Source organism: Corella eumyota, chromosome 1, assembly GCF_963082875.1.
Source record: "Corella eumyota chromosome 1, kaCorEumy4.1, whole genome shotgun sequence".
NCBI classification, from domain to species: domain Eukaryota; kingdom Metazoa; phylum Chordata; class Ascidiacea; order Phlebobranchia; family Corellidae; genus Corella; species Corella eumyota.
In genome coordinates this window covers 9997539-10022030 of record NC_137490.1, presented here as the reverse complement: position 1 = coordinate 10022030, position 24492 = coordinate 9997539, and the positions used below count along the sequence as shown (strand labels likewise).

General features: G+C 28.5%; 1 protein-coding gene across 2 annotated transcripts in view; it reads left to right on the top strand.

Annotated features, from left to right (window-relative positions):
- The first annotated feature begins 1964 nt into the window (after positions 1 to 1964).
- Positions 1965 to 24492, top strand: part of LOC145755868 (cytoplasmic dynein 2 heavy chain 1-like) — a 34335-nt gene continuing 11807 nt past the window's right edge. For both annotated transcript variants that reach the window (XM_082572113.1, XM_082572106.1), the window contains exons 1-52: positions 1965 to 2188; positions 2416 to 2559; positions 2678 to 2840; positions 5129 to 5278; positions 5436 to 5549; positions 6356 to 6591; positions 6690 to 6932; positions 7103 to 7222; positions 7821 to 7940; positions 8087 to 8262; positions 9105 to 9300; positions 9443 to 9559; positions 9790 to 9933; positions 10113 to 10357; positions 10567 to 10782; positions 10870 to 11003; positions 11240 to 11477; positions 11560 to 11743; positions 11908 to 12113; positions 12300 to 12455; positions 12648 to 12759; positions 12909 to 13079; positions 13234 to 13392; positions 13514 to 13737; positions 13854 to 14055; positions 14367 to 14540; positions 15103 to 15207; positions 15605 to 15755; positions 15887 to 16086; positions 16294 to 16476; positions 16579 to 16761; positions 17045 to 17191; positions 17361 to 17567; positions 17713 to 17845; positions 18026 to 18178; positions 18588 to 18775; positions 19019 to 19206; positions 19474 to 19599; positions 19857 to 19987; positions 20321 to 20443; positions 20545 to 20627; positions 20856 to 21005; positions 21102 to 21193; positions 21320 to 21446; positions 21557 to 21675; positions 21818 to 21989; positions 22206 to 22390; positions 22751 to 22893; positions 23283 to 23416; positions 23534 to 23758; positions 23936 to 24125; positions 24281 to 24423. In XM_082572113.1, coding sequence (XP_082428239.1) covers positions 2012 to 2188; positions 2416 to 2559; positions 2678 to 2840; positions 5129 to 5278; positions 5436 to 5549; positions 6356 to 6591; positions 6690 to 6932; positions 7103 to 7222; positions 7821 to 7940; positions 8087 to 8262; positions 9105 to 9300; positions 9443 to 9559; positions 9790 to 9933; positions 10113 to 10357; positions 10567 to 10782; positions 10870 to 11003; positions 11240 to 11477; positions 11560 to 11743; positions 11908 to 12113; positions 12300 to 12455; positions 12648 to 12759; positions 12909 to 13079; positions 13234 to 13392; positions 13514 to 13737; positions 13854 to 14055; positions 14367 to 14540; positions 15103 to 15207; positions 15605 to 15755; positions 15887 to 16086; positions 16294 to 16476; positions 16579 to 16761; positions 17045 to 17191; positions 17361 to 17567; positions 17713 to 17845; positions 18026 to 18178; positions 18588 to 18775; positions 19019 to 19206; positions 19474 to 19599; positions 19857 to 19987; positions 20321 to 20443; positions 20545 to 20627; positions 20856 to 21005; positions 21102 to 21193; positions 21320 to 21446; positions 21557 to 21675; positions 21818 to 21989; positions 22206 to 22390; positions 22751 to 22893; positions 23283 to 23416; positions 23534 to 23758; positions 23936 to 24125; positions 24281 to 24423 — 8502 coding nt within the window. In that variant the 5' untranslated portion in view covers positions 1965 to 2011. The remainder of the gene's footprint in view (positions 2189 to 2415; positions 2560 to 2677; positions 2841 to 5128; positions 5279 to 5435; positions 5550 to 6355; positions 6592 to 6689; positions 6933 to 7102; positions 7223 to 7820; positions 7941 to 8086; positions 8263 to 9104; positions 9301 to 9442; positions 9560 to 9789; positions 9934 to 10112; positions 10358 to 10566; positions 10783 to 10869; positions 11004 to 11239; positions 11478 to 11559; positions 11744 to 11907; positions 12114 to 12299; positions 12456 to 12647; positions 12760 to 12908; positions 13080 to 13233; positions 13393 to 13513; positions 13738 to 13853; positions 14056 to 14366; positions 14541 to 15102; positions 15208 to 15604; positions 15756 to 15886; positions 16087 to 16293; positions 16477 to 16578; positions 16762 to 17044; positions 17192 to 17360; positions 17568 to 17712; positions 17846 to 18025; positions 18179 to 18587; positions 18776 to 19018; positions 19207 to 19473; positions 19600 to 19856; positions 19988 to 20320; positions 20444 to 20544; positions 20628 to 20855; positions 21006 to 21101; positions 21194 to 21319; positions 21447 to 21556; positions 21676 to 21817; positions 21990 to 22205; positions 22391 to 22750; positions 22894 to 23282; positions 23417 to 23533; positions 23759 to 23935; positions 24126 to 24280; positions 24424 to 24492) is intronic.

Below are 24492 nucleotides of genomic sequence, written 5' to 3'. Positions count from 1 at the left end.
TGCTAGAAGATACTACAGCTAAAGTAAAATTTTACTTTTAAAAACTTACAAAAAGTTAAACGTTAAATTTTTTCGATGTGCAAATTTTGCACGTTTACCTTGCTTTTTTTGCAAGTTGGTCATCTAGTGGTTGAGTTTAATTTAATATTACATTCTTAGCTAAGAGACGCTGTGTTCCTATTTCAAGCTGTTAAAAACTAACACGAAAATCGAATTGTTTTTAAGTAGGAAACGTCTTTTTTTAGTTGTTCGTAAAAAAGTAATTTGCATGACCTTCTTTGTATTAATACATTAGTTATTGCATTAATTAATGTCACGAAAGTTACATTGCGTATTTAAAAGATTTTGCTACAATGCGATAGAAAATTTATTCTGTCAGTCTGTGCTTCTTTACATTTTGGCACATTTATATGGATGCCATCAATAAGATCATAAACGGATTTAGATATTTTAGGAATAAAATTTCATTTACCGTAATTAGATAAAGCCAGTAACAAAATCATTACAAGAATAGTATCACTCAAGAATTGAACAACTAACGTATTTATATCAACTCAAATGAATAAAAACTTTGACAGAATAGCATCACAGTAGTAACTGCTTCCATAGTGAAAATAATATTAAACTTATTTAAATATAAACTGCTATAAGATTTTCCTATCAGACTTATTTCAAGTTGGCCGTAAAATCACAGCCGACGAAATAAGATTGCAACCGACGGAATGAGATCGCAACCGACGGAATAAGATAACAACCGACAGAATAAGATCACAACCGAAGGAATAAGATCACAACTGAGGGAATAAGATTGCAACTGACGGAATAAGATTGCAATCGACGGAATAAGATCGCAACTAAGGGAATAAGATCATAATCGACGGAATAAGATCACAAGCGATGGAATAAAATCTCAATCGAAGAAATAAGATTACAATTTAAAAAAATATAAAAAAACGCGAAAATCGCATTGGCTGTTTATATAAGATTACTGTCTGTTAATTTAAAAAAACTTAATAAGACAATTTTTATTAACCCCTTACCCAAACCCTCTTCTGGGAAACGCTCTTCAATTTCAAAAGTAATATTAATCGTCGGCTGTGACCTTATTCTGTCGGTTGTGATCTTATTCCGGCGGTTGAGATCTTATTCCGTCGATTGTGATCTTATTCCGTCGTTCGTGATCTTATTCCGTCGGCTGTAATCTTATTCCGTCGGTTTTAATCTTATTCCGTCGGCTGTAATCTTATTCCGTCGTTTGTGATCTTTTTCCGTTGATTGCGATCTTATTCCGTCGATTGTGATGTTATTCTGTCGGTTGTGATCTTATTCCGTCGATTGTGATCTTATTCCTTCGGTCGTGATCTTATTCTGTTGATTGCGATCTTATTCTGTCGGTTGTGATCTTATTCCGTCGGTTGTGATTCTATTCTGTCGATTACGATCTTAATCTTTTAAAATTATTAGTGAAAACCAGATTTTATTCCGATATGGAATTTGTTCTTTATACATCTATTTGTCAAATCATCAAAATCGGTATATTATATTATTATCTAGTAGGTTATGTTAAGTAAAGGGTCACTTTACGTCATGTATAATATTCCTAAAAAAACTTTAATTTGGCAATTTGAGCTTAGTCCTTTTGTGGTCATATTACTTGCATGAGATTCCTACGCATCCCCATTTATATAAGTACTTCTAGTAAGGATGTTGTCTGATGGTATAAGTCTAAAAAATAGTGTGTTACGCACATTTATTAGAAGGTTAATAAACGTGCCCACATATCACAATTTATAGTTTCAGAATATTTTGAGTCTTGTGATACCAAAGTAAACAAACTTCATACTGCATGACAATAGCTTGCCTGTTTATATTATAAATTTAGTTTGTGTGTTAAAATAACTCAGAAAATAACTGTTAAAATAAATGTTCAACATTTAATACTTGATGTTGTACTTAGACTTATTTGTTAAGTTTTTTCTTATTGAAGTAAAAATCTTTCATTATTTTATTGATGGCAAATGACGAAAGAAAAGAGTTTATTCTTCAGTTTATATCCAATACTTTTGGTACTTCAGATACCAAACACTTATTGCAGGCATCTGAATTGGAAACATTTTTGGATGATGCAAATTGTATGACCTTAGCTGCTGTCAGTGATTTAAAGAAAAACATAACAGTTTCAAATTCTGTAAGCTTAGTAAATATTTTATATGAACAAAGGGCTAAATTAGGAAAATGAAATTTTATTTTTTTTCAAAATTTGTATTATCAAATCTCAATTAAAACAAGATCTGAGCTTATTCATTATCTAAATATTTTTGATTTTTACTAAATTTAAGAGACGAACTAGCATTTTACCTGTTAAAAAATTAAATTAGTACTTGACTGTATTTATATCGTTCATTTGTTTTTTAGTTTATTTTGGATCCTAAACATAAAAATGTTTTGTTTTTCTACAAAATTAAACCAGAACCAATCTCACCAGAGAATCAGAGATCAAATATTTTTGTTTCAACTATGCCAGATCCTGTAACTGGCTTGTATTATGGAATGCAAAAAGTAATTTTTTGTATATTAAAGCATTGCTACTTTTATTTGTCTACATTAATAATTCAAAAGTTTATGTGTAAAGTCTATGTATTGCTTTTTTTACACTTGTTTTTATAAATTATATTAGGTTTTTGTTCCTTGCCTAATGAAGGACAGCGTTAACAGTGGTATAAGTTCAAACTTACAAAAACAACTGACAGATTTGGAACACAATTTAGGAAGTGTAGTAAGAAAATCACATTCAAGTCAAAATGTATTACAACCTAGCGAAACACAGGATCAGTTTGGTGGTAAAATTTAAACAATTAACAATTTTTTGAGTAATTATAATAATATATATAGTTAAATCTTTAATTTTATTTCAAAAGTTATAGTTTTGATTAGGTAATTTTACTGTAACATTTATTTTACCCATTACTAAGCAATAGCTAAGCAAAGTGCTATATATATATATATATATATATATATATACACTGGCGTCGATCCTGGGGGTGCAGGGGGTGCATGCACCCCCACTTTTAATTTTATCAAGTGCTGAATATATGTGGCACCCTAGAATATTTGCAAAATTTTGCATTTTTGGTGTAAAAACGGATAGTTATATACGCGATCTAAAAAATTTCAGATAATAAATACTTGGAATGTCGCCAAGTACTTAACAAATGTTAATCAAAATGGCATTTTCTGCGTGCCAGTAGATTGTGTAAAACTGGAATTATTGCGAAACAAATAACGATTGTCTGTTCCCTATTTTAAGTAATAATTGTACTTCCATTTGTTAAAAACCAACGTGGTCTGCTATCGTTGCGAACATCAAGATTAAGACTATTTAGAGTCTATTTTAGAAAAGCTAAACCAACTATGAGCACTTTAAAACGTTTTTTTTTAGAAAATACATTACTTTTTTTGGCACCCCTAACATTAGTAAAAAAATTTTTTGGATCGACACCCATGTATATAGTCAATGGAGGTATTTATCGGACAGTTAAAATTTGGAGGTAATTAGTGGACACCATTTTAATTTTTTTTAGGGTTGCCACTTTTTACCTATAATTTGCCTTAACATTGTCTATATCAAAAGGAAAAAAAAAATATATATATACGCTTTTGAAATTTCAAAAAAAAATTTTTGATTTTTTCGAAAAAAAGGCAAAAAGTAAGTTGTTAAAATTTACATAATTTTTAAATTACCAAATTTTCAGATTGGCAACACTAACTAAAAATGCACTAATCTTTCTATAAGGCCCTAATTTAAACTTCTATCTTCATTACACTCTATAAAAAATGCGTCCAATTTTTACCTACACCCTATTTTTGTAAATGGGGGTAATTATTGGACACTTATGAATACATTTTAATTGCTTTTAAAATCCCAAAAATAAACCTTGTAGTCAATTTTAGTCATAGATATTATAAAGCATAAACAGATTTTAATTTCTCATGTTTTTGCAATAAAGTATATTAATAATTTAGAGTAGAAATAAATTTAAAATAAAAATGCCAAAAAAATATATATCCACCCCTCAAAAGACTTAAAAAAAGGTGCAATACAAGGAAAAAAACACAAAGCTGTAGGCACAAGTGTTAGAAATTTATCCAAAGAATATAACATACCAAAATCAACAGTTCAATATTATTTTAGTAATGAAGGTACAGATCGCCCAGAACATGGCGTAAAGCCTGTATTTATCATCATTTAATGCAAACAAATAAAAGAGTGTATAGAAAATTGTGGTTTGCAGGTGTATAGCCTACAATGTAATGGAAGACACTAAAAAAAGACTAAGATCTATGTAGACAATTCTTTAAAAAAGGAAAATCTTAACTAGGGTAAAGTAACTAAGCAGTTTCTTAAAAATCCTAATAGTCCTACAAAAAGTTTGCGTCTAAACTGCCTGAAGCCTAAAATTATCTAAAAGATCCCCTTTATCTCAAATTTTTTTTAGAATGTGGCAATTGTTAACACTGGCTGATAATTACCCCCACTGTGTCCAGTAATTTTTGTGTAGATAATTATTGGACATTTTTGTGTCCAGTAATTTTTGTGTAGATAATTATTGGAACCCCATTTGTGTAGATAATTATTGGACATGTTAATCTAGAATTTTAGGCAAACATGTGTAGATAGAGATTTAAATGTTATTTTTTCCTAATAATGAATGATAACACTATCTTAGGAACAAAAAATATTTGATTTAAACCTTAAAACAAAGAATTTATGGCCAAGTTTGTCAAAATCCTCCAATAATTACCTCCATTGACTATACAATAATATCTAAACATTCATCAGATGTCAAATCAGGATAAGACTTTTGGCAAGCGGTAAATTTGGTTAGATTAACTACTATTAACACCATTTTGTAATGCAGTTGCAAGTTTCATATAGTATTGAGACCTTATATTACAAATCATGCTTAATAGGCATGTCAGGCATAGAAATTTGCAAAACTTAAATACCTCTGTTGTTAAATGCTTCAATTAATAATTATGTTTTTTAAATTTTTTTAAAAGTTTTGCACTGTTTAATTATCAACTGGAATTAAAGTGGACTATTAAGATTTTGAATTATTTTTTACAGGAATTTTGAAACCGACGGATGAATTAAATTTTTGGTTAGAATTGTCAACATCTGGTTCTCGCTTAGATATTCAAGAAAGAGCTCAACATTTTTACGAGATACTTAAACCAATGAGCGAACAGTTTTCCAATATGAATAGTCTTTCACTAGGTTTCTTGAGTTTACATTGAAAACAAATTTTTATTAGTTACAATTTCCAAATTTATTATTTGTAAATCATTTTAAAAACTTTTGTATGAAAGATAACACAAAACTGTTACTATTATAAGTAGAAGCTTTATGTTTTTATGTTTGTTTTATGTGATAGAAAATTCATTGGAGCTTGTTGAACAAATTCATGATATTTTGGATGATCTGTGGAAACAAACCGACCACCCTGAATACCCTGGAAACAGAATGTTAAATTTCTTAGATATTATTGGTAAAAATATAATTTTTAAATTGTCAGAAAATTTTAAATTGTCAGAAAAATTACGAGTTAATATATTTAATGTGGTGTAAATTTATTACATGTTTTTAATTAGTTAAAATCAAAAATAGTCAATCTTATTTTATTTTAGAATTTTTATTTTTATTTTAAAAATTTAACAAAATTTTTTTTATTTATAATTAAGTTTTGGGCAAGGCAATTTTCAAAGGTGGGCACCAAATCGTTAATGCGTTAAACGTTAAATAACGAAGTTAATTTTTTTGTTAAAATTTAACTTTTAAGTTAATTTTAAAAATCGTTATCGGACCTGTTAACTTTCGTTAAATTGTGCTTCCGTTAAATTAAGCCCGTTAACTCAATATTTCACAAGTAAATCCATGGTAATATAAGGAATATATATGTTTAAAATTGCCGTTTATCGGGTTTAATCGTCGCAATTTTTAAACGATGTAAGTAATTACTATCCGGCCACTGTTATTTGGGCATTAGGCCTATGCCAGTTTTAAAAACTTCTTCTTAACCATTTTCATCTAGTTAAAACATGGATTAAGAGAAAAACTATTTTTTTTAAATCTTTTTTATAAAAAAGGTAATTTCTTTGTTTGTTTTAATTAAATTTTAACGTTAACGTTTAACGATAAATTCCGTTACACTTGGTTTAATTTACCGAAAAAACGTTAGCGAAGTTACTGTTATGTGTAACGAATAACCATTTAACGAAGTTGCTTTTTCGTTTAACTGTGCCCACCTATGGCAATTTTATTATAATGCAATGATGTTTATATTTAATTTCAAAGGAGATGAGATTTGTCGCTTTATATCTATCTATTTGAAAAAGTTTAACTCGGTTTGGAAGGATTCTTATATTTTGGTCAAAGATGGTTTACAACAATCTATTGCTTTATGTGAACGATGGATCAACATTACCGAAACCTTAACATCAAAGTTGTGGAAGCAATATCCTTCCCATCAATGGAAAACGGGAAAGTACCGAGCAAAAAATGTTATTCCCTGTATGCAAAGGTTTCAGGAGGTATGTATGGTTTATTCATTGTAGTTTTGAATATTATACAACTTAGGTGGAATTGTTTTCTTTATATTTTATTTTTTTTTCTAAAATAAATGTTTTAGATTTTAGAGCTTCGCAGTGTTTATGAGCATCTCTTGCGTCTTTTGTCATCAGCTGAGCGAGAACGCCTTGCAGAATCAAGCAATCTTTTTCAAGCATTTGGTCATTTCTCAGCATTACATTACAATTCATACACAGAGCCTGCATGGCGGTCTGCTGTGGTTAGTTATGAGCGAGCTTTACAACCAGCAGAAGATGCTGTTGCTGGAAAGCTGCGAAGAACTTTAAAGGATTCTTCAGGAAAGGTTTGCAAATAAAAAAATATAATGACCTTAATTATATTCTTGTTTCTTCTTATGTCGTTTTATCTTTACAACTACTTTTATTTTTTTATTTAACTATATAATAATTATTTGCTAAAAATAGATTTAGCATTTTTTTTATTTTGTCACTTTTAAATATTTTGTTAATTTAGGTTCATCAGCTTTTACATGAGTTTAAAAGAAATCATGATCTTATAAAAAGGCCAAGAGTTAGTAAAGCTCTAACACCTGAACGGGAAGCTTTGTTGAGTCTTTTAACCAACTATACTAAGGTGACTATTTAACATATGGGAATGTAAAAAATTAATTGTCAAGTCAATTCTTAACTACCCAAGTTGATTTTTTAAAAGTGTTTAACATAACGCAATTCTTAAAAAATTAACCAGACAAATGTTTTACAATGTCGTTAGATGATATCGTCAATTTGAAGTTGCATATTTTAAAACAGATTCAATTTTTTATTAGTATTCTTTTTATTAAATAGAACAAAAGCCTATATCATGAACCTTATGTATAAAACTTATAACCAGGTATATTTGCTTGTTAGGAAAAAAACTATTAAATTTGTCATTTATAAGAAAAGCACAATTAAATTTAATCATGTGGTCTTAAAAGTGATTTCTATTGACTACTGTTTTACATACAAAGTATTGGAATTAAAATATTAAATCAGGGAATCTAAATTGAATTAATACTTGAAATTATTCATTATCTCCACACACCTAATAATATTTTTGTGTATTGTAATATTTGATTTTTGGCAAACATAAATTGATTAGACAAACCCGCAATAAAAATAAAATGATGAAGTAAATTTTAAAAATAAGTATGTAGTGTATATAATTTAAATGTTTTTTTTTATATTTTTAGTCTTTAAAAAGTGAGTTTCGTCAGCATTCTAGAGAAGGAATAAATATAGGCAAATCAAATGGAAAAAACTTATCTGAAGTTGTTAGTAATATTATATGGGTTAAACAACTTGAAGCGAAGGTGATTTGATTTTATGAGTTTTATTATAAAAAGCAATAGTTTTTGTGTAAAACCCTTTTTTTCAACTTTTTTTAGGTTTTCTAAGTATTTTAAGATGTTTTCTTAAATTTAAGATTGTTTAAAGAAAACAAAAAAATTAATTTTAGATAAATGATGTTTTAAAATCATCATCTCAACTTCTTTTCACTTTACACGGATTTGAGAGGTTCAAAGATTTTTCTGTAAAAATAAGAGAGGAAATGGAAGCTTATAGACAAGAACAATTTCTTTCCTGGTCTGAGTACATGATGTCATCACTGGATGATATTAATGATCCTGTGAGGTAAACATTCTTTTGCTATTAATTATATTAATCAGGGAGGGCTGAAAGCCAAATTACTTTGACTCAGCGAGCCTTGGTATTTTGTCGCAAACTCGGCCGAGTACTTGGTTAAGACGTCATTAAAACGTGTGACTACTCACAAGAATCTTACTCGCATAGTAATTAAAACTGCAAAGATTTGTCAAAAAACTCATACTTATAGATTATAAAGTGTTTAACATTGGCAAAACTACTCACTGCTGATAGCGATATGATTTGTCCAAACGTTTATTGGGCGAAAAATTTCAGTATTAATAGGCTGAAAATGACAGTTTTTGCACAAAATTTTTTGCTACTAAAATTGCACAACAACTAAATTGACAAACAAACAAAAAATTAACGTAATATAATTTAGAGTAATTTATAATGTATTTAAAATGGCAAACCTCGTGGTTTTTATGTTAAGTAAATCTTATACTTTTTTTAAATGGCAAATTATTACTTGACATCGAAGTACCAAAAAATGCTCGACGAACATTAGTATTAAGATATTTTTAATACTCAGGCCAAGTACTCGACTCATGTTTGATTGGCCTATCTTTGATATTAACTACAAACATCTATTTACATAAGTGTTTTTTTTAAATAAAACATTGATTTAAAATTTATTGAAAGAAACATACATTTGTAAATTGTGAAATATTTAAATCTATGCAGTTAACAGTTTCAACCTCGGTTACTATTTCTAAAAATGATCTCAACTTTATGAACGTTGCCTTTATTTTTTATTTAAGTCATAACCAATTTTTTGTTTATCAATTTTGCATCTCAAAATACAACCTGATAAAAAGATTTATGTTTAGTTTGCAAAACAACAGTCGAGTTATGGAGTTAGATCATCGAGACGGTCGGCTAACAGTTCATTATTCGGATCGAACTGTATCTTTATTGAGAGAAGTCAGGCAGTTAGCTGGTTTGGGACATCGGATTCCTTCTAAACTACAACATGCAGCAGCACATGCACAAAAATTTTACAAACATGCTGTTATTTTAAAACAAGTATTGTTTTTTTTTCGTTACGTAGGACAAAAATAACACTGTACAGTCGCTAAACAATTATTTTTTTTATATAAACTATTTGTGAGTACATTTGTAGTAAAAATTTAATAAATGAATTGCATAATACATTATATTTTAATAGGTTGCCCACTTTTACAACACAATTGATCAACAAATGATTACAAGTCAAAGACCATTGCTATTGGAATCTGCCCTTAATTTTGAGAAAATTATCAAGAAACCAAAAGCTGGCAGCAAAGTAAAAAACAAAACTACCTTTATTAAAATAATTAGATATACCTAGAACAAACATTTAAATAGAATCATTAATTAAAATAATGTTATTTTTATGGTACTAAAAATTGATTTTTTATGCTTAGTATTTTAGATTTGTTTATTTTTTTAAATTATCCTTCGATTTTAGTTAAATGAATTTTAGTAGAAGTTGTACATAGCAGCAAACTTCAAAATGTCATTTATTTGTTGAAGGTGAATGGTGATGAAAAGGTGCATATTACATGGGATAAACCTGAAGAATTGGAGGAATATATTAAAAAGTTACACGATGCAGCTGATAAGTTGACCACTGAAAACAGAAGCTTAAGGAAACAGCATTCTGTTATTTGTGATAAGGTATTAATGTTTTTTTTTAAAGTTTTTGTAAGACCTTAATTGTTGTTATGCACATGTTACAATAAGTCTATTTTTTATGAAAAGAATCTTTATTCTGAAACAAATTCAGAATATGGCGACACAATCATCTATAAGAGGAAGTTTTATATGTTGGTTTATGTGTCAACCCCTTTTTCCAGGTTGTTAAACTTATGAGCATTGATCTTCTTAACAACCAACAACGCTGGAAGGACTCTCTGTCTGATATTCGCAAAATTATTTCTGAGGTGCAGAGAAGGAAAACGGGAAGTGATTCTGCATCTGTTGGACCTTGGAGAGCACATTGGAATCGTCAGATTTATAAGGCACTGGAGCACCAGTATCAGATGGGTTTGGAGGCAATTAATCATAATTTACCAGAGATAAGAGTGGATTTAGTGTTTAGGTTGGTTGAATGTTATAATAGGTGTAGTGCCATACAGTGATAATAAATTATTTTTTTGTTAAAGCCAAATTTTTGTAGTTTTTGTAAAAATAATAAACAGAATATTTTAAACAAGTTTTTAAAAAAGAGACTTGTAACGTGGTTTTTATTAAAATTGCAATGTTGATCATGTTTATTTCTTTTTTTATTTTTGTTATTTTATTTTACAGACAAGGAAGGTTACAATTCAGACCGGCCTTCGAAGAAATTCGTGCGAAGTTTTATCGGGAAATGAAAAAGTTTATTGGCATCCCTGGTTTATTTCGAGGAGTTACAGAAGTTGGAGATGATCCAGCGGCCACTGGTCAAGTTGTTTATCCAATTATGATTGACAGAAATGCGGATAGTTTTTATGCCATTTACAAAAAAGCTGAGGATTTGTTTAAGTAGGTTAAGTTTTAAAAGAAGGCTACTCAATATTTTTAAATAGATATTTTAAATATATTATATTTTTTAAAACATGTTTTTTTTAGGCGTTTAAGAGCATTACAAGACAGATTTGAAGAGTGGGTTGTTTTGGGAAAAGTTGACATTGAAGAGCTGGTTAACACTCATTGCAACAGTTATGATGACTATGAACGCAACTTTAAAATGGTTAAACTAAAAGGTAATGTAATATTTAATTTTATAACTGTGTTTGTGTAAAACATAATAATTACAACTCATAATATCTTTTCACTATTTTTTAATGTTATTTTATTATTAAAATGTTATTATAAAATAAACACTAATTTATATAAGCTATATTTACTTCAATCAATTATTTATTAAAGCTTAATCAGTCAATTTGGATAATTTGTCCCGAGTGAAATAGTTTTTAACACATACAATCCTATTTTGCAGGTAAAGACATTGAAAAACTTTTAACTGTTGAAAAAGTTGATTGTTTGACCATTTCAACAGCTCCTGTAAAAACTGCTGTAGATGATCAACTTCAACATATATTTGAAGTGTTAATTGTTTCACTTAAAAATAGTATTTTTAAAGATGTTGATGTATTGAGTGGTTTTGTTTCATCTGCAAGCGATTCATTACAGACTATGCCACAAACTATACAGGAAATTGGTGAAGCAAATGCTAAGTATTCTTTAAATTTTTATATTTTTATTTTATTATAAAGAAAATCGAACATTTCAACATTTGTTATTTTTTTGCATTTTTAGACACCAAGAGTTAAAAGAAGCAATGCCAGGGCATCAACAAAGATATGTGCAAGCCCAGAAATTTGATTCATTGTTAAGAAAGATGCGTGGAGAGGGAATCGGAGGTGCTCTTGCTTCCTTAAGAGCTAAATGGGATTCTATGGATATTCTAATGGAAAGTCATCAAGAGATTATTAAAGGACAAGTTAGTGTAGAATATTTTTTTTTAGTATTTTTAAACTTATTGACAGTAATTTGTAATTTTTTCAAATAATTTAAAATATCTATTAGCCTAGCACTTAGATTAATTTATATTTGCAATTGTTAAAAATAATAATAAATAAGTAAAATAATATTTTGACTTATAAGATAATAGTTATGAAGACTGGAGTAGAATCAAGAGTTCAGTCGTTCAAAGTTGAACTGGAAAAGTTTTCTGCTCAGTGGCAACAACTTAAACCAGGTGATGATGTTATAGAATCAGGGGATAAATTAAGATTGGCAAATGCAGTAAAAGCAATAAAGGAAAGGAAAGAAGAATTCGCTGATCTTAACCAAGTTAAAGAACAACTAATGTAAGAATTGTTAATTTTAATCCTAGTTTTATTTTTTCTTTTGATTAATTTTTAACAAGTTTTTTAATTGTTTTTAATATATTTAAACTTAAAATCAGATGTGGGACAAAAACTGTTTAAAATATTGTAATTACAGCTTAAATTTTATTTTTTTAACAACTAAGCACTAATTTTTTTTCATTATAGTAAGGACTGTGGTCATTTTGAGCTTCCAGTACCTGATTTTACACTTGCAGATGAGTTGAGGGTGGATTTAGAGGGATTAGAAGTGACTTGGTTACTTTATGAAGATTTTCATTCTGGGTTAAGTGAAATGTCTTCTCAAGATTGGATTTCATTTAGGTAAGATTAAGATTTCAGTATTTAAATCAACTTTTACATTTTGATCTATTGCATTTTATCTATTGCATTTCTTTTACAGGCATTCCATAATTTTACCATTTTAAGTTCAAGTTTACTATGTTTACTTACAATTTGTTTTTTTGTGATAATGTAATTCAGGTTTTAATAGTTTATTACCTCTTTCATGTTCAGATCAAAAACACATTTGTTTGAGGAATTTTTGCTTACTTGGGATGATCGGTTAAGACAGCAAGGGCCTTCTGTTATGTCAGTTAAGCTTCAAAAAGACATCGATGTTTATAAGGTAAAGGATTAATCTATTAGTAGATTTGTTAATTGTGGTAAAATAGGGTATGTTTAGGGTTTCAAGTTTAATTACCTATAAATAAATAAAATGTTATTATTTTAAAATTAAATGAGGTTTAAATTATTTGTATAACAATTGTTTTGTAGGAATTAATTCCAGTGTTGAAGTATGTGAGAGGAGAGCATCTATCACATGATCATTGGTTAGATTTGTTTAGGCTTGTTGGTCTGCCACGAGGCACAACATTAGAAAGACTAACTTTTCATAATATTTTGTATGTTGCACCAGCTATTGTGGAAAACTTGGCTAATCTAAAGGTTAAATATTAAAGTTTAATTTATTTGATTGGTTCTGCAGGTTTTTTTTCAGTTAAGTACTGAACTAAGACGTTTTTCTTTTAAATTTAAAGTTTTGTTTTAAAGTACTTTGTTTTGGCAAAAATTCAAACACAACTTTTTTGGCGCTTTACAGGAATTAAACAGTAAGGCTCAAGGAGAAGTAACTATAAGAGAAGCACTACGAGAATTAGATTTATGGGGGGCAGGAGCTATGTTTTTGTTTACTAAATACCAGAATAGTACGAATAACTCCTTGAAACTTATTAAAGAATGGAAAGATTTGCTAAATGAGGTTATCTGTATTTATTGTTTGTTTTGTTTTTATTTTTTTATGGTTTCAATATCTACTTGGCAAAATAATAAAAAAATTATATTAATGTTCATAAAAAAACAACTTTAAATTTATTTTTTAGGTTGGTGATAATCAATGTTTGCTTCAGTCTCTTAAAGATTCTCCATATTATTCTGGTTTCGAGGATAAAGCTGGAAACTGGGAAAAAAAATTGGTCGAGTTAGATGAATATCTTCGTGTTTTAAACTCAATACAAAGAAAATGGGTATATTTGGAGCCTATATTTGGGCATGGAGCTCTACCTAAAGAACAAGGAAGATTTAGTCGAGTGGACTCTGATTTTAGGTTTACAATAGATTTAACTTTATTATAAAAAATACTTATTATTATAATTTTGTGAATTATTTTTTTTTTAAATATTTAAAAAAAATTTGTTATTTTAAAGTTATATTGTTTAATAGATCTATTATGTCGGATATATCTTGCGATGGACGAGTTTTGTCGATTGTTGGACGAACAGGAATGCGAAACCAACTGACAGGAATGTTGGATCAATTACAAAGATGCCAACGTTCATTAAACGAGTATCTGGAAGAAAAAAGAAATGCTTTTCCAAGATTTTATTTTATTGGTGATGATGACCTACTGGAAATATTGGGACAGGTAAATATATTTTTGTAAATACAGAATGTTGTACTTAAGATAAAGCCTATTGTGCTTTGCATAAAATACTATCAACTTCTTGTTTTTAGGCTTAATTTTTACTGCTTTTATGCCTTTTTTTAAACAAGACATTACCCAGCAATATTTTACCTAATTAATTAATTAAAAATCTAAGCATAAATCATACTTAAAATATAAAGTTGATTTTATGTTTTGTCCTAAAAACAACTTTAAGGTTGTGCTCAAAAGCATGTACATAAACTTTAACCCTTTACGTTTACAAAACTTGATATTCAAATATGTTTGAGCAGTCTACAAATGCTACTGTAATTCAATCTCACCTAAAAAAGTTATTTGCGGGTATTCACTCTGTCAAGTTTGAACTAAACAAAAAAACAGATCAACAACAAATTGTAGCTATGAAAAGCTTAGATGGTGAAATAGTGCCACTGCACAACCCTGTCGCTGTTTCTGCTGATGTGGAGGTATTAATTAACTCAAACTAAATTTTATTTTTTTAATTTTTAAATAATCAAGATATAGTAGTAATGTTATTTTTGCATCTTATCTAGAAAACAATAAAATTTATGATTTTAAGAAACTTTTTAAAACTTTTCCGTGTTTGTGACCTGAGTTAATGTAACAAGAACAAATTAATGCTTAAAATCATGATTTATTAAAATTTGAAGATAAGTGTCCGCACTATAATATAGTTTAAGTTCCCCTCAAATGAAGTCTAAACATGTGCTATAAATTGCATTTTAATAAATAGTTAAACATTTTAATAAAAAAAAAGTTAGTTTTTCCCATATTTGTTAACATTGAACAATTTTCTTATAACACAGTAAAGACTAGCTTACATAAAAATCGTTGCACAGACAATGCAAACTTCCCGATTTGTTGATTTATTAATTTTATTATTTTAGTAAAAAAACACTTTTTTTAAAGGGACTCACGAATTTTTTCCCTGTATCAGAAAAAAACAATTTAGTTTTAATATTAATAAAGAAAAAAGTGAGTTCAATTACTTCAAATTTGTATTTTTAGGAATGGTTGATGGAGTTATCTGAGCAAATGAAAGAAACGTTATCAATTTTGCTGCGCAACAAACTAACTACAACTAAGCAAGAATCAGATCAATTTCCTTCCCAAGTTAGTTTAAAATATTTGTCTAAAAATCTTTTAGACATGGGATTTTAAGTACATTTGAGTAATTTTTTTAAATTTTTTGTATTTTTTTTCTTGATTTTATTATTTGTGTTAATTGTGGTGTAAGTTAAATATTTTTTATGTTGTACCTAAATTTGTTTAAGATTGCTTGTTGTAACTGACGTGTTATAAAAAGTTTTCATACACTTAGATTTTTTAACATAATAGATTGGGTTATATATTTTTACTGGGTCACAAAATAACTTTGTTAGGTTATACGATTGTTATATTATTTAACTTATATGTAGCTTACTAAACAATTGGCTTATACAACTTTCTTATGCTTATCACACTGGAATCAAGTAAAAATACCTAAAAGTATGAATTAATTGCTCTTTAGATCTTATGCCTTGGTGAGCAAATAATATTCAATCAAAATTGTGAGAATTCGATTACGGATCATCGTCTTTCTCAACTTCAAACTGAGTTAGGCAAAACTTTGCAATCTTATACTACAGTTTATATTAATGCACAAGAACTGGGAGAAAATGGCAAGTGTTCTTAAATTCTAAATTGATTTTTTATCAAATTTTTTAGTTATTTATTTAAATTTGTTAAGATTAATACTATGTGCAAATTTTTAGAAATTAACAACTTACTTTTTTTACTTTCTTTTTAACAGAGGCTAATGTTCTTGATCTAAAGCTAAAATCGCTTATACTTGATGTTATTCATAACATTGATGTGATTGGTCAGTTAAGTCATGCTTCCATAAGTTCCACCAATGAGTGGCTTTGGCAAAAACAACTAAGATTTTATTCTGATAGTTCAACTACCATTCGTATGGTGGATGCTGAGTTTAATTACACTTTCGAATATCAGGTTGAAAAAATGAAATTTTAAGTATAAGTAAAATGAGATTAAAACAATTTGTATTGTTAAGAATTACTGTTACTAACTAATCTTGTCTAAAAAAATATAACTAAAAGCAACAGGTATTTTAGTTTGTTAATATTGAATGAAAAATTAAAGTTTTATATTGATTATCAATTGCCATTGATTTAAACAATTATGACTGTTTTTATGTAGGGAAATGCACAAAAATTAGTGCACACTCCCCTTACTGATAAATGCTATTTGACTCTCACACAAGGCATGCATATGGGCTTAGGAGGTAACCCATATGGACCTGCTGGAACTGGTAAAACAGAGTCAGTTAAAGCACTTGGAGGCTTGTTTGGAAGACAAGTTTTGGTGTTTAATTGCGACGAGGTATTACTTGTCAAAGATTTAATAATTTAAACTTAATAAGGGAGTCAATATTTAAAACTTAGTTAAATGTTCTGTTTAAGTAAGAAAAAAATTTTATTGCAGGGTATTGATGTAAAGTCTATGGGTCGAATATTTGTAGGGTTAGTAAAGTGTGGAGCTTGGGGTTGTTTTGATGAGTTTAACAGATTGGAGGAAGCAGTGTTATCTACTGTCTCTATGGACATTCAAGTTATTCAAGCTGCTTTAAAAAATAAAGCACCTGTTGTTGAATTGTTGGGAAGACAGGTTAGTTTGCATAAAGTTAATGGGAAAACCAATTTATTGTAGTCTAAAATTAATGTAGCTTGTATTTTATAAAACTGCAATGTTATCCAAAATATGTAAATATCATTTTTCTGTGCAATTTTTATTTTTTTATTTACTGAGGAAAGTTTCGGACAGATGCATCTCTTAAGCCTTTTTTGATTATAATATAAGTGTGTTATAAATTTTTAATTGGTACTAAAAATTTTTAGGCAAACCAAGCAGTTTTATTTTAAAACTTAATTAATTATTTGCTATTTATTAGGTTGATATAAACTCAAATTCCGGAATTTTTATTACTATGAACCCTGCAGGGAAGGGATATGGTGGCAGACAAAAACTTCCTGACAATTTAAAACAACTCTTTAGACCAGTGGCCATGTCGAAGCCCGATAATGATCTTATTGCAGAAGTACTTATATAGTTAACGAGTTTTTTTTTCAACTTCTAACATAAAAAAATCACATATTAAAATTTTCTTCCAACTTTTATTTAACAATCTTATTTTGTTACTTCAATTTAATATTTGTTTTTAATTTTTAGAAATACTTTTACAAATACATGCTTGTTTTTATTTGTAGGTAATCTTATTTTCTGAAGGCTTTAAAGAAGGAAAAGCGCTTGGACGAAAACTAGTTGCTGTGTTTACATTAAGTAAGGAGTTACTAACACTCCAGCAGCATTATGACTGGGGTTTAAGAGCTTTAAAAACTGTTTTAAGAGGTAGTGGACAAGCATTACATGCACTTAGAAGAAAACTTGAAACAAATGCTAATGGAACAAACAAAGTATGCTTTTTTGTGGGAATATTCACAATTATAATTTGTTTGGTATTGGGAATATTAGGAAAAGTGTTTTTTTGACAACTTGTTTCTTTATTTTTTCTTAATTTTTCATTAAGGACTTTGTAAAATATTTTTTCTATCGATGCAGGTAACAACAGATGATGAATATAGATTAGTGGTGCAAGCCTTAAGAGTAAACACTTTATCAAAACTAACATTTGGTGACAGTCAACGATTTGATGCACTAGTTAAAGATGTGTTTCCTAATGTCCAGTTCAAAGGTTTGCAAACATAAATGTTGTGTTTTTATTTAATATCATGTTATGCTTTATTGTCTTATTTTGTTTAATTGTAACAGACCTGCATAAAAAAGAAACAATTTTTTTAATATGACAACTTTGAAGAATATCTGTTTTAAATAAGGCAAAACAATTTTTAAAAAAAGATAAAATTATAATTAGATATTGAACAAGAGAACTTGATAAACGCAATTCATGAAATGTGTGAGGAACTTCACTTAGCTGCACAAGATCGTCAAATCAAAAAAATTATGGAACTTTATGAACAACTTCAACAAAGAATGGGTGTGGTGGTTGTGGGACCTTCTGGATCAGGTACTAATACTTTTGTATTGTTAAAATATTTTTTTTATTACATAATTTACTTACTAATATTTTTAAAGCAAAAAAAATTTACCGATAGCTTGTTGTAGTGGTTAGAACACTTGCTACACCACACATGAGGTCGTAGGTTCAATCCCTACTGATCTCATGCTGTAGCACCCTTGAGTTAGGCACTATACCCAAATTATAATCTATAACATCTATAATATCCCAAACTGCTGAAAACTGGGTCGGAGTAACTGATGTTACTCTATGTTAAAGTCGCGCATTCGATTTTTCCACATCGAGAATAAAGATATAAACAAAAAAAAATAAAATAAAAATAATAAAAAAATTGTATACTGTAGTTTATTTGCTAAAATATGCATATTTTTCAAATATTTATATAAACTCTTTTTAGGCAAAACCACATTATGGCAAATATTACGTGGTGCTTTAGCTAAACTAAAACACACAGTAAAACTTCACACTATAAACCCCAAAGCAATGCCCAGAACCCAGCTGCTTGGTAAAATTGATCTGGATACCAGAGAATGGTCTGATGGGGTTTTAACAAATAGTGCTCGGGAGGTTGTACGTGAACCATTGGTAAGCTTTTTAAAATTTTAAGTATGACTAAGTTGGTTTCATAAAAAAATGAATCGTTGTCAAAATGTTTTTGCTATAAGTGATTGTGTTTCTAGCTTTGTTAAATGAAAGTTTATATTAAATTATATTTAGACCAAAAACGAAATTTAATTTTTTTTTGTTTAGACTAACTATAAATTTTAATAAAATTGTTTTTTGTATACTTCACTACTATCCAAATTACCCGGGGAATATTTTACATAGGATATACATTCATGGATTGTATGTGATGGTGACATTGATCCAGAATGGATTGAGTCATTAAATTCTGTATTAGATGACAACAGGTTGCTTACCATGCCCTCTGGTGAGAGGATTCAGTTTGGGCCCAATGTTAACTTTTTGTTTGAGACACATGACCTTAGCTGTGCCTCACCTGCCACCATTTCTAGGTAAGGGTTGACGATTTTTTTAACTATGTAAAAAAAAAAAACAATTCTGAAAATTTTCATGCATTTACAAATGTAATTTAATTGTCTATACTACTAGTACTAAAGTGATGGGTAGATTTTGTAACATCAGTAAAAATAAAGCAAGTTTTAATGTTGGTGTTTACTTATAAGTATTGCTTTTATTGTGCTCAGTTTTATTTCAAAATGAATATTTTCAAAATTTTTTTGTTAGTGTTTAGAGTTAAAAATATTTTTATTTTATTGTAGAATGGGAATGATTTTTCTTAGTGATGAGGACACTGATGTTAAAGCTCTTGTTCACTCTTGGATAAAGAAGCAAGAAGAAGATCTTCAAGTAAAATTAGAAGGATGGGTAGAAGATTATTTCTACAGGTTCGATTCAATTCTAGCAATAATTTTGATGTTGCTGCATATTTTTAGATTTTGTAACTTAAAATCTAAATATTTTTGTAATGACTTTATGGATTATTGTATTGGTAAAGCTGCAAAAAAAGTTATTGTTAAAAGTGTAAAAAATAGAATTTTGTCAAATTTAGTTACATTACATAGGGGCACATTGTATTGAGTCATAAATTTAAAATTAATTTAATTCCTTAGTGAAATATTTTAAAAATTATAAATTTATTTAGAGCATTAAACTGGGTCAAAAGATCTTCTGGGTTGGTCGTGGATTGTAGTCTAGTTGGAATTGTTTTAAATGGACTTTCTCATCTAGTGGGTTGCAAAGAAAAATTATCTTTTGTAGTTGGATTAATTAAAGGTAAAAAATAAACCATTTAATTCTTTTTTTATAGAAACTTTTATTATTTTATCTTGTATGTAAATAGACTGGGATTTTTTTCAGTTTATATTTATTTCAATACATTTTGCGGATAATTATTTTTCGCAAAAGTAAATTCATAGCATAAATTTGATCAGTATACATAAGTTATTTAAATAAACTTGCTTCTGCATCGGCTATTAGGTTAATATAATCATTTTACAACAACTATCCTTTTTTTTATTAAAACTCTTATATTATTATATTTTCTAAATTGCAATTTGTACATTTTGTTTTATTGTGCTTACAAAACTGTTTTTAATATTTTTTCAGGTTTGGGAGGTAATTTGTCTGCAGCAAGTCAAAATGATCTTGCAAAAGAAGTGTTGCAATGGGCACATGAGTCTCCCCCTGATTCAAAAAACCCAACTAATGTATTCTACAATATAAAAAGTGGTATGTTGTTTGTGCAAGTTAAAGTACATTGTAGAATGTAATATATATAAAAAGTTTAGCTTTTTGTCTTGCAGAGGATATTAAAATGTTTTGTTTTATAGGTCGTCTTGAGTCATATCAAATGGATGTGAATGCAATTGTTATATCGCCCAATGATGTTTTGCAATTGGAACAATTTCCTATGGTAAAAAGATTTTTGTAATTTTAAACAAGTGTAAATAGTCAACTAAGCTTGCTAATTAAACCTATGAGGTTGGATTTAAAAAAAAATTAATTTTTTATGTCAGAAGGTTGATTGTCTAGACATAAAAAAATGTTTATTACAATACCATGCCACCATCCACTTTATTGGTGTAGCATTTTTTAATTAATTTTCCTTAACTTGATCTGTTAACTTTTTTATTAAATATAGATTGAAACAGTGGAGATGCAAAAATGCATAAGTCATGTAATGAGTTGGTTAACTCCTGGTAACCGGCATCCCTTTATAGTGGTAGGACCTGATGGTTGTGGAAAGAGTATGCTTTTACATCAGTGCTTCAATCAACTGAGGTCTACTCAGGTCAAATATTTTTTAAATTCAATATTTTAAAATTTTTTTCAAGAAATCTAATTGAAACATGTATTTGTGTTTGTATAATCTTATACTGTATTTAAGGTTGCAACTATACACTGCAGTGCACAGACATCACCAACTCATCTAATTCAAAAGTTACAGCAAACCTGCATGGTTATAAGTGCTGGGGGGAGGTAAACTTGTTCTAAAAAAATAAAAATGTTTTTAAAAACATTTATATTTGTGTTGATGAAAAAAATTGCTATACTTACGCTTTTCCAGTTCTATAAAATTATAATACTTTAAACTAATTTTTTTAGTACTGGTGGAACTAGCACAGCACTAAGGCCCCGAGAATGTGAAAATTTAGTCTTATATTTAAAAGATATAAACCTTCCAAAACCTGATAAATGGGGAACAAGTCAAACTATTGCTTTTATACAACAGGTTAAATTTGATTTGTGATTTTGTCTTAATTCTTAAATAAACTGGGTATAGAAGTTTGGTTGTTTTATATTTTTGTTAAAATAATAAATATAATTTTTATTATTGTTCAGTTATTAACCTATCATGGTTTCTATGACAACGAGAATGAATGGGTGGTTTTGGATAGAATTCAAATTGTAGCTTCTATGAATGCAGCCACCACACTTGGAAGACATATTCTTACAACAAGGTGTGTTGTTGGTTATATCTTTTACATATATAAATATATTTTTTGAATTAAAAAACAAAACTTAACAGATTTAATAAAATATGAATATTTTTGTCTATATCAGTTTAAATTTAAATAGTTTATGTAAATTTTTATTTAACAGATTTACTTCTCGAGTAAGAATATTGAGCATAAACTATCCAGATTCTGATGACTTATGTGCAATCTACACTGCTTATATGACTTCAGTGTTACACCACATTGAAGAATTACAACATCATACTGTGTGGGGTTCACCATCTAAAATTCAACAACTTGCTTCTTCTATGGTTCAGGTGGGGAATCTTTTATTTATAGTTTTTATTATTTTGTTGAAATTTTTGCAATGTTTTGTTTTGGTAAAATTATTAAAAAATTGGTAAATAAGTTGGGCTAATACTTTATGTTGTGTATAAACTAAAATTATTATTTTAAAGTTACAGGTGGCCAAATATGTAAATCCTAATTATTATGGTAAAAAAATATAGTTTATAACTATATTTAAATATCAGGTTTACGAAGAAGTAAGAAAAGTTTTTCTTAGTGATGATCACGGCCACTATATGTTTACGCCACGTCATTTGACGCAATGGTGCACGAGTTTAATACGATACGATCGTGAAAGTTTAGTTAGTGATGGAAGATCTCCAGAATCCTTACTGAGTGTATGGAGTTACGAGGCTTGCAGAATATTCAGGTGAGCTTTTTAGCATTTTTAAAACCTGTTATATAAACCTGTTATAAATATTTTAAGGTAATTGAAATTTTATACCAAATCAATAGAAAATTACTTGATGGAAACACATGGCTTTACCACATTAGGTTTTGTATTAAATTCCTGCTGTTTTTGTAACATGGAGCACTTGATCAAATAAGATAAATTCCTGTAAAACCTATTAAGAACTTATAGTTAATATTATCACAAACTGCTAAGGTTAACTTAAGATTTGATTGGGAAAACAAATGTTACTATTTGTATAGGCTAAATAAAGGCAAAAAATCACATTTTAAACAAATAATTGAACTTAAATATGTTATATATTTTAATATTTTTTAGAGATCGAATTGTGGGATCAAAAGGTAGAGACAGGTTCGACATGATTCTATCATCAATACTGGCCCATGATTGGTCAACTAATTCCTTGGAAACGATGAACTCTGGGTACTATGTTACAATGGGAGCTAGACAAGAACTTACTGGTATATTTATTTTCTTTATATTATTTTCACGTCAAACCAATCTTAAGTAAAACATTATATTCAGTACTTGCGAATTTAAACAGTTGTCAGTTTAAGACAATATGACCAAATATATTTAAATTTGCCATAGAAAACTTTGCCATTGGATGAAACTTGTTCATGGCGTTAAATAATGTCTTATAGTATTATTGTCTTTTTTTACATTAAACATAAATAAACACAAGAAGAATGAGTAAAGTAACAGAAATAAAATTTTAAATTTGCAAAAATGTTAGGGAAAGAAAAACAGTTTTCCCAAATTAAAATTGTTTTATGTGTCAAACATTTTTAGTAAGTTAAAAATCTTGGCTATTTTTTCAAATAGTAAAAAAAACAATTTTTAAATTTAGGCGATGGAGTATTACCAATTCATGGTAAAACATTAGGTCACCTTTCTTCAACTGATTTAAAAGATGTGGTTGTGAAATCGGTTGCTGGATATAGTAGAGATGTTAGAGAAATAAACATACTGGTTTTTCAGGAGGTTTTGACTTTTTAATATTTATCCAAAAAATGTTTCAAGATTTAACCATATAAAAAAAATTCATGGTGTTTAAATTCTATAGTGATTTAAATATCAATTTAATAAAAAAAAATTAAGGTTCTTGAGTTTATGGCTCGGGTTGATCGTGTAATTTCTGCCCGCGGTGGTAGTTTGTTATTAGCCGGACGAACTGGTGTTGGAAGGCGTACAGCGGTTGCGGTTTGTGCTCACATACATCGCATGAATTTGATCACCCCAAAAGTTTCAAGGATGTATGGACTGAAACAATTTAAATTGGATTTAAAAAATGTTATGCAACAAGCTGGTATTGAAGGCGAACAGGTTAAATCATTTATCTGGTTATTTTTATTTATTTTAAAAGGCAAATAACACTGCTGCAATTACAAACATATTATTTTTATTTTTAGTGTGTAGCATTAACCTTAGTTGTAATTGTAATTATTTTTAAATGTTTTTTTTAGAAAAATAATTTAATTTTGTGCAAATAAATAATTTTAGGTTGTTTTCTTGTTGGAGGACTTTCAACTGGTCCATCCTGCTTTTCTTGAGCTCATCAACAGTGTTCTTTCAGCTGGAGAAGTTCCAGGGCTTTATACAATGGAAGAATTAGACCCTCTTTTAGCCCCTATTAAAGATCAAGCATCAGATGCAGGGCATAGAGGACCTCTCCATTCTTATTTTGCTAAAAGTTTGTTAATATTTTAACACAAATTTTTTTGAATAAACTAAAGAAAAAAAAAACTTTTAAAAATAATTTAAATACAACATCGAATAGTTTGGTATAGCATACAGTGTTAAAAAAATGTAATCTGTTAAACCTCTCCTATTTTAATGCTTTTATAGGGGTAATGAGTAACCTTCATATAGCACTTATAATGGATTGTACTCATAAAAACTTTACAATAAACTGTGAAAGCAATCCAGCTTTATATAAGTTATGTCAAGTGCAGTGGATGGATCACTGGGAGAAACATAGCATGAAACAGGTATAAATTTTTCTTAGTATGGCAATGTGTGCACTAATATATCAATAAATATTAAAATACAAACAATAA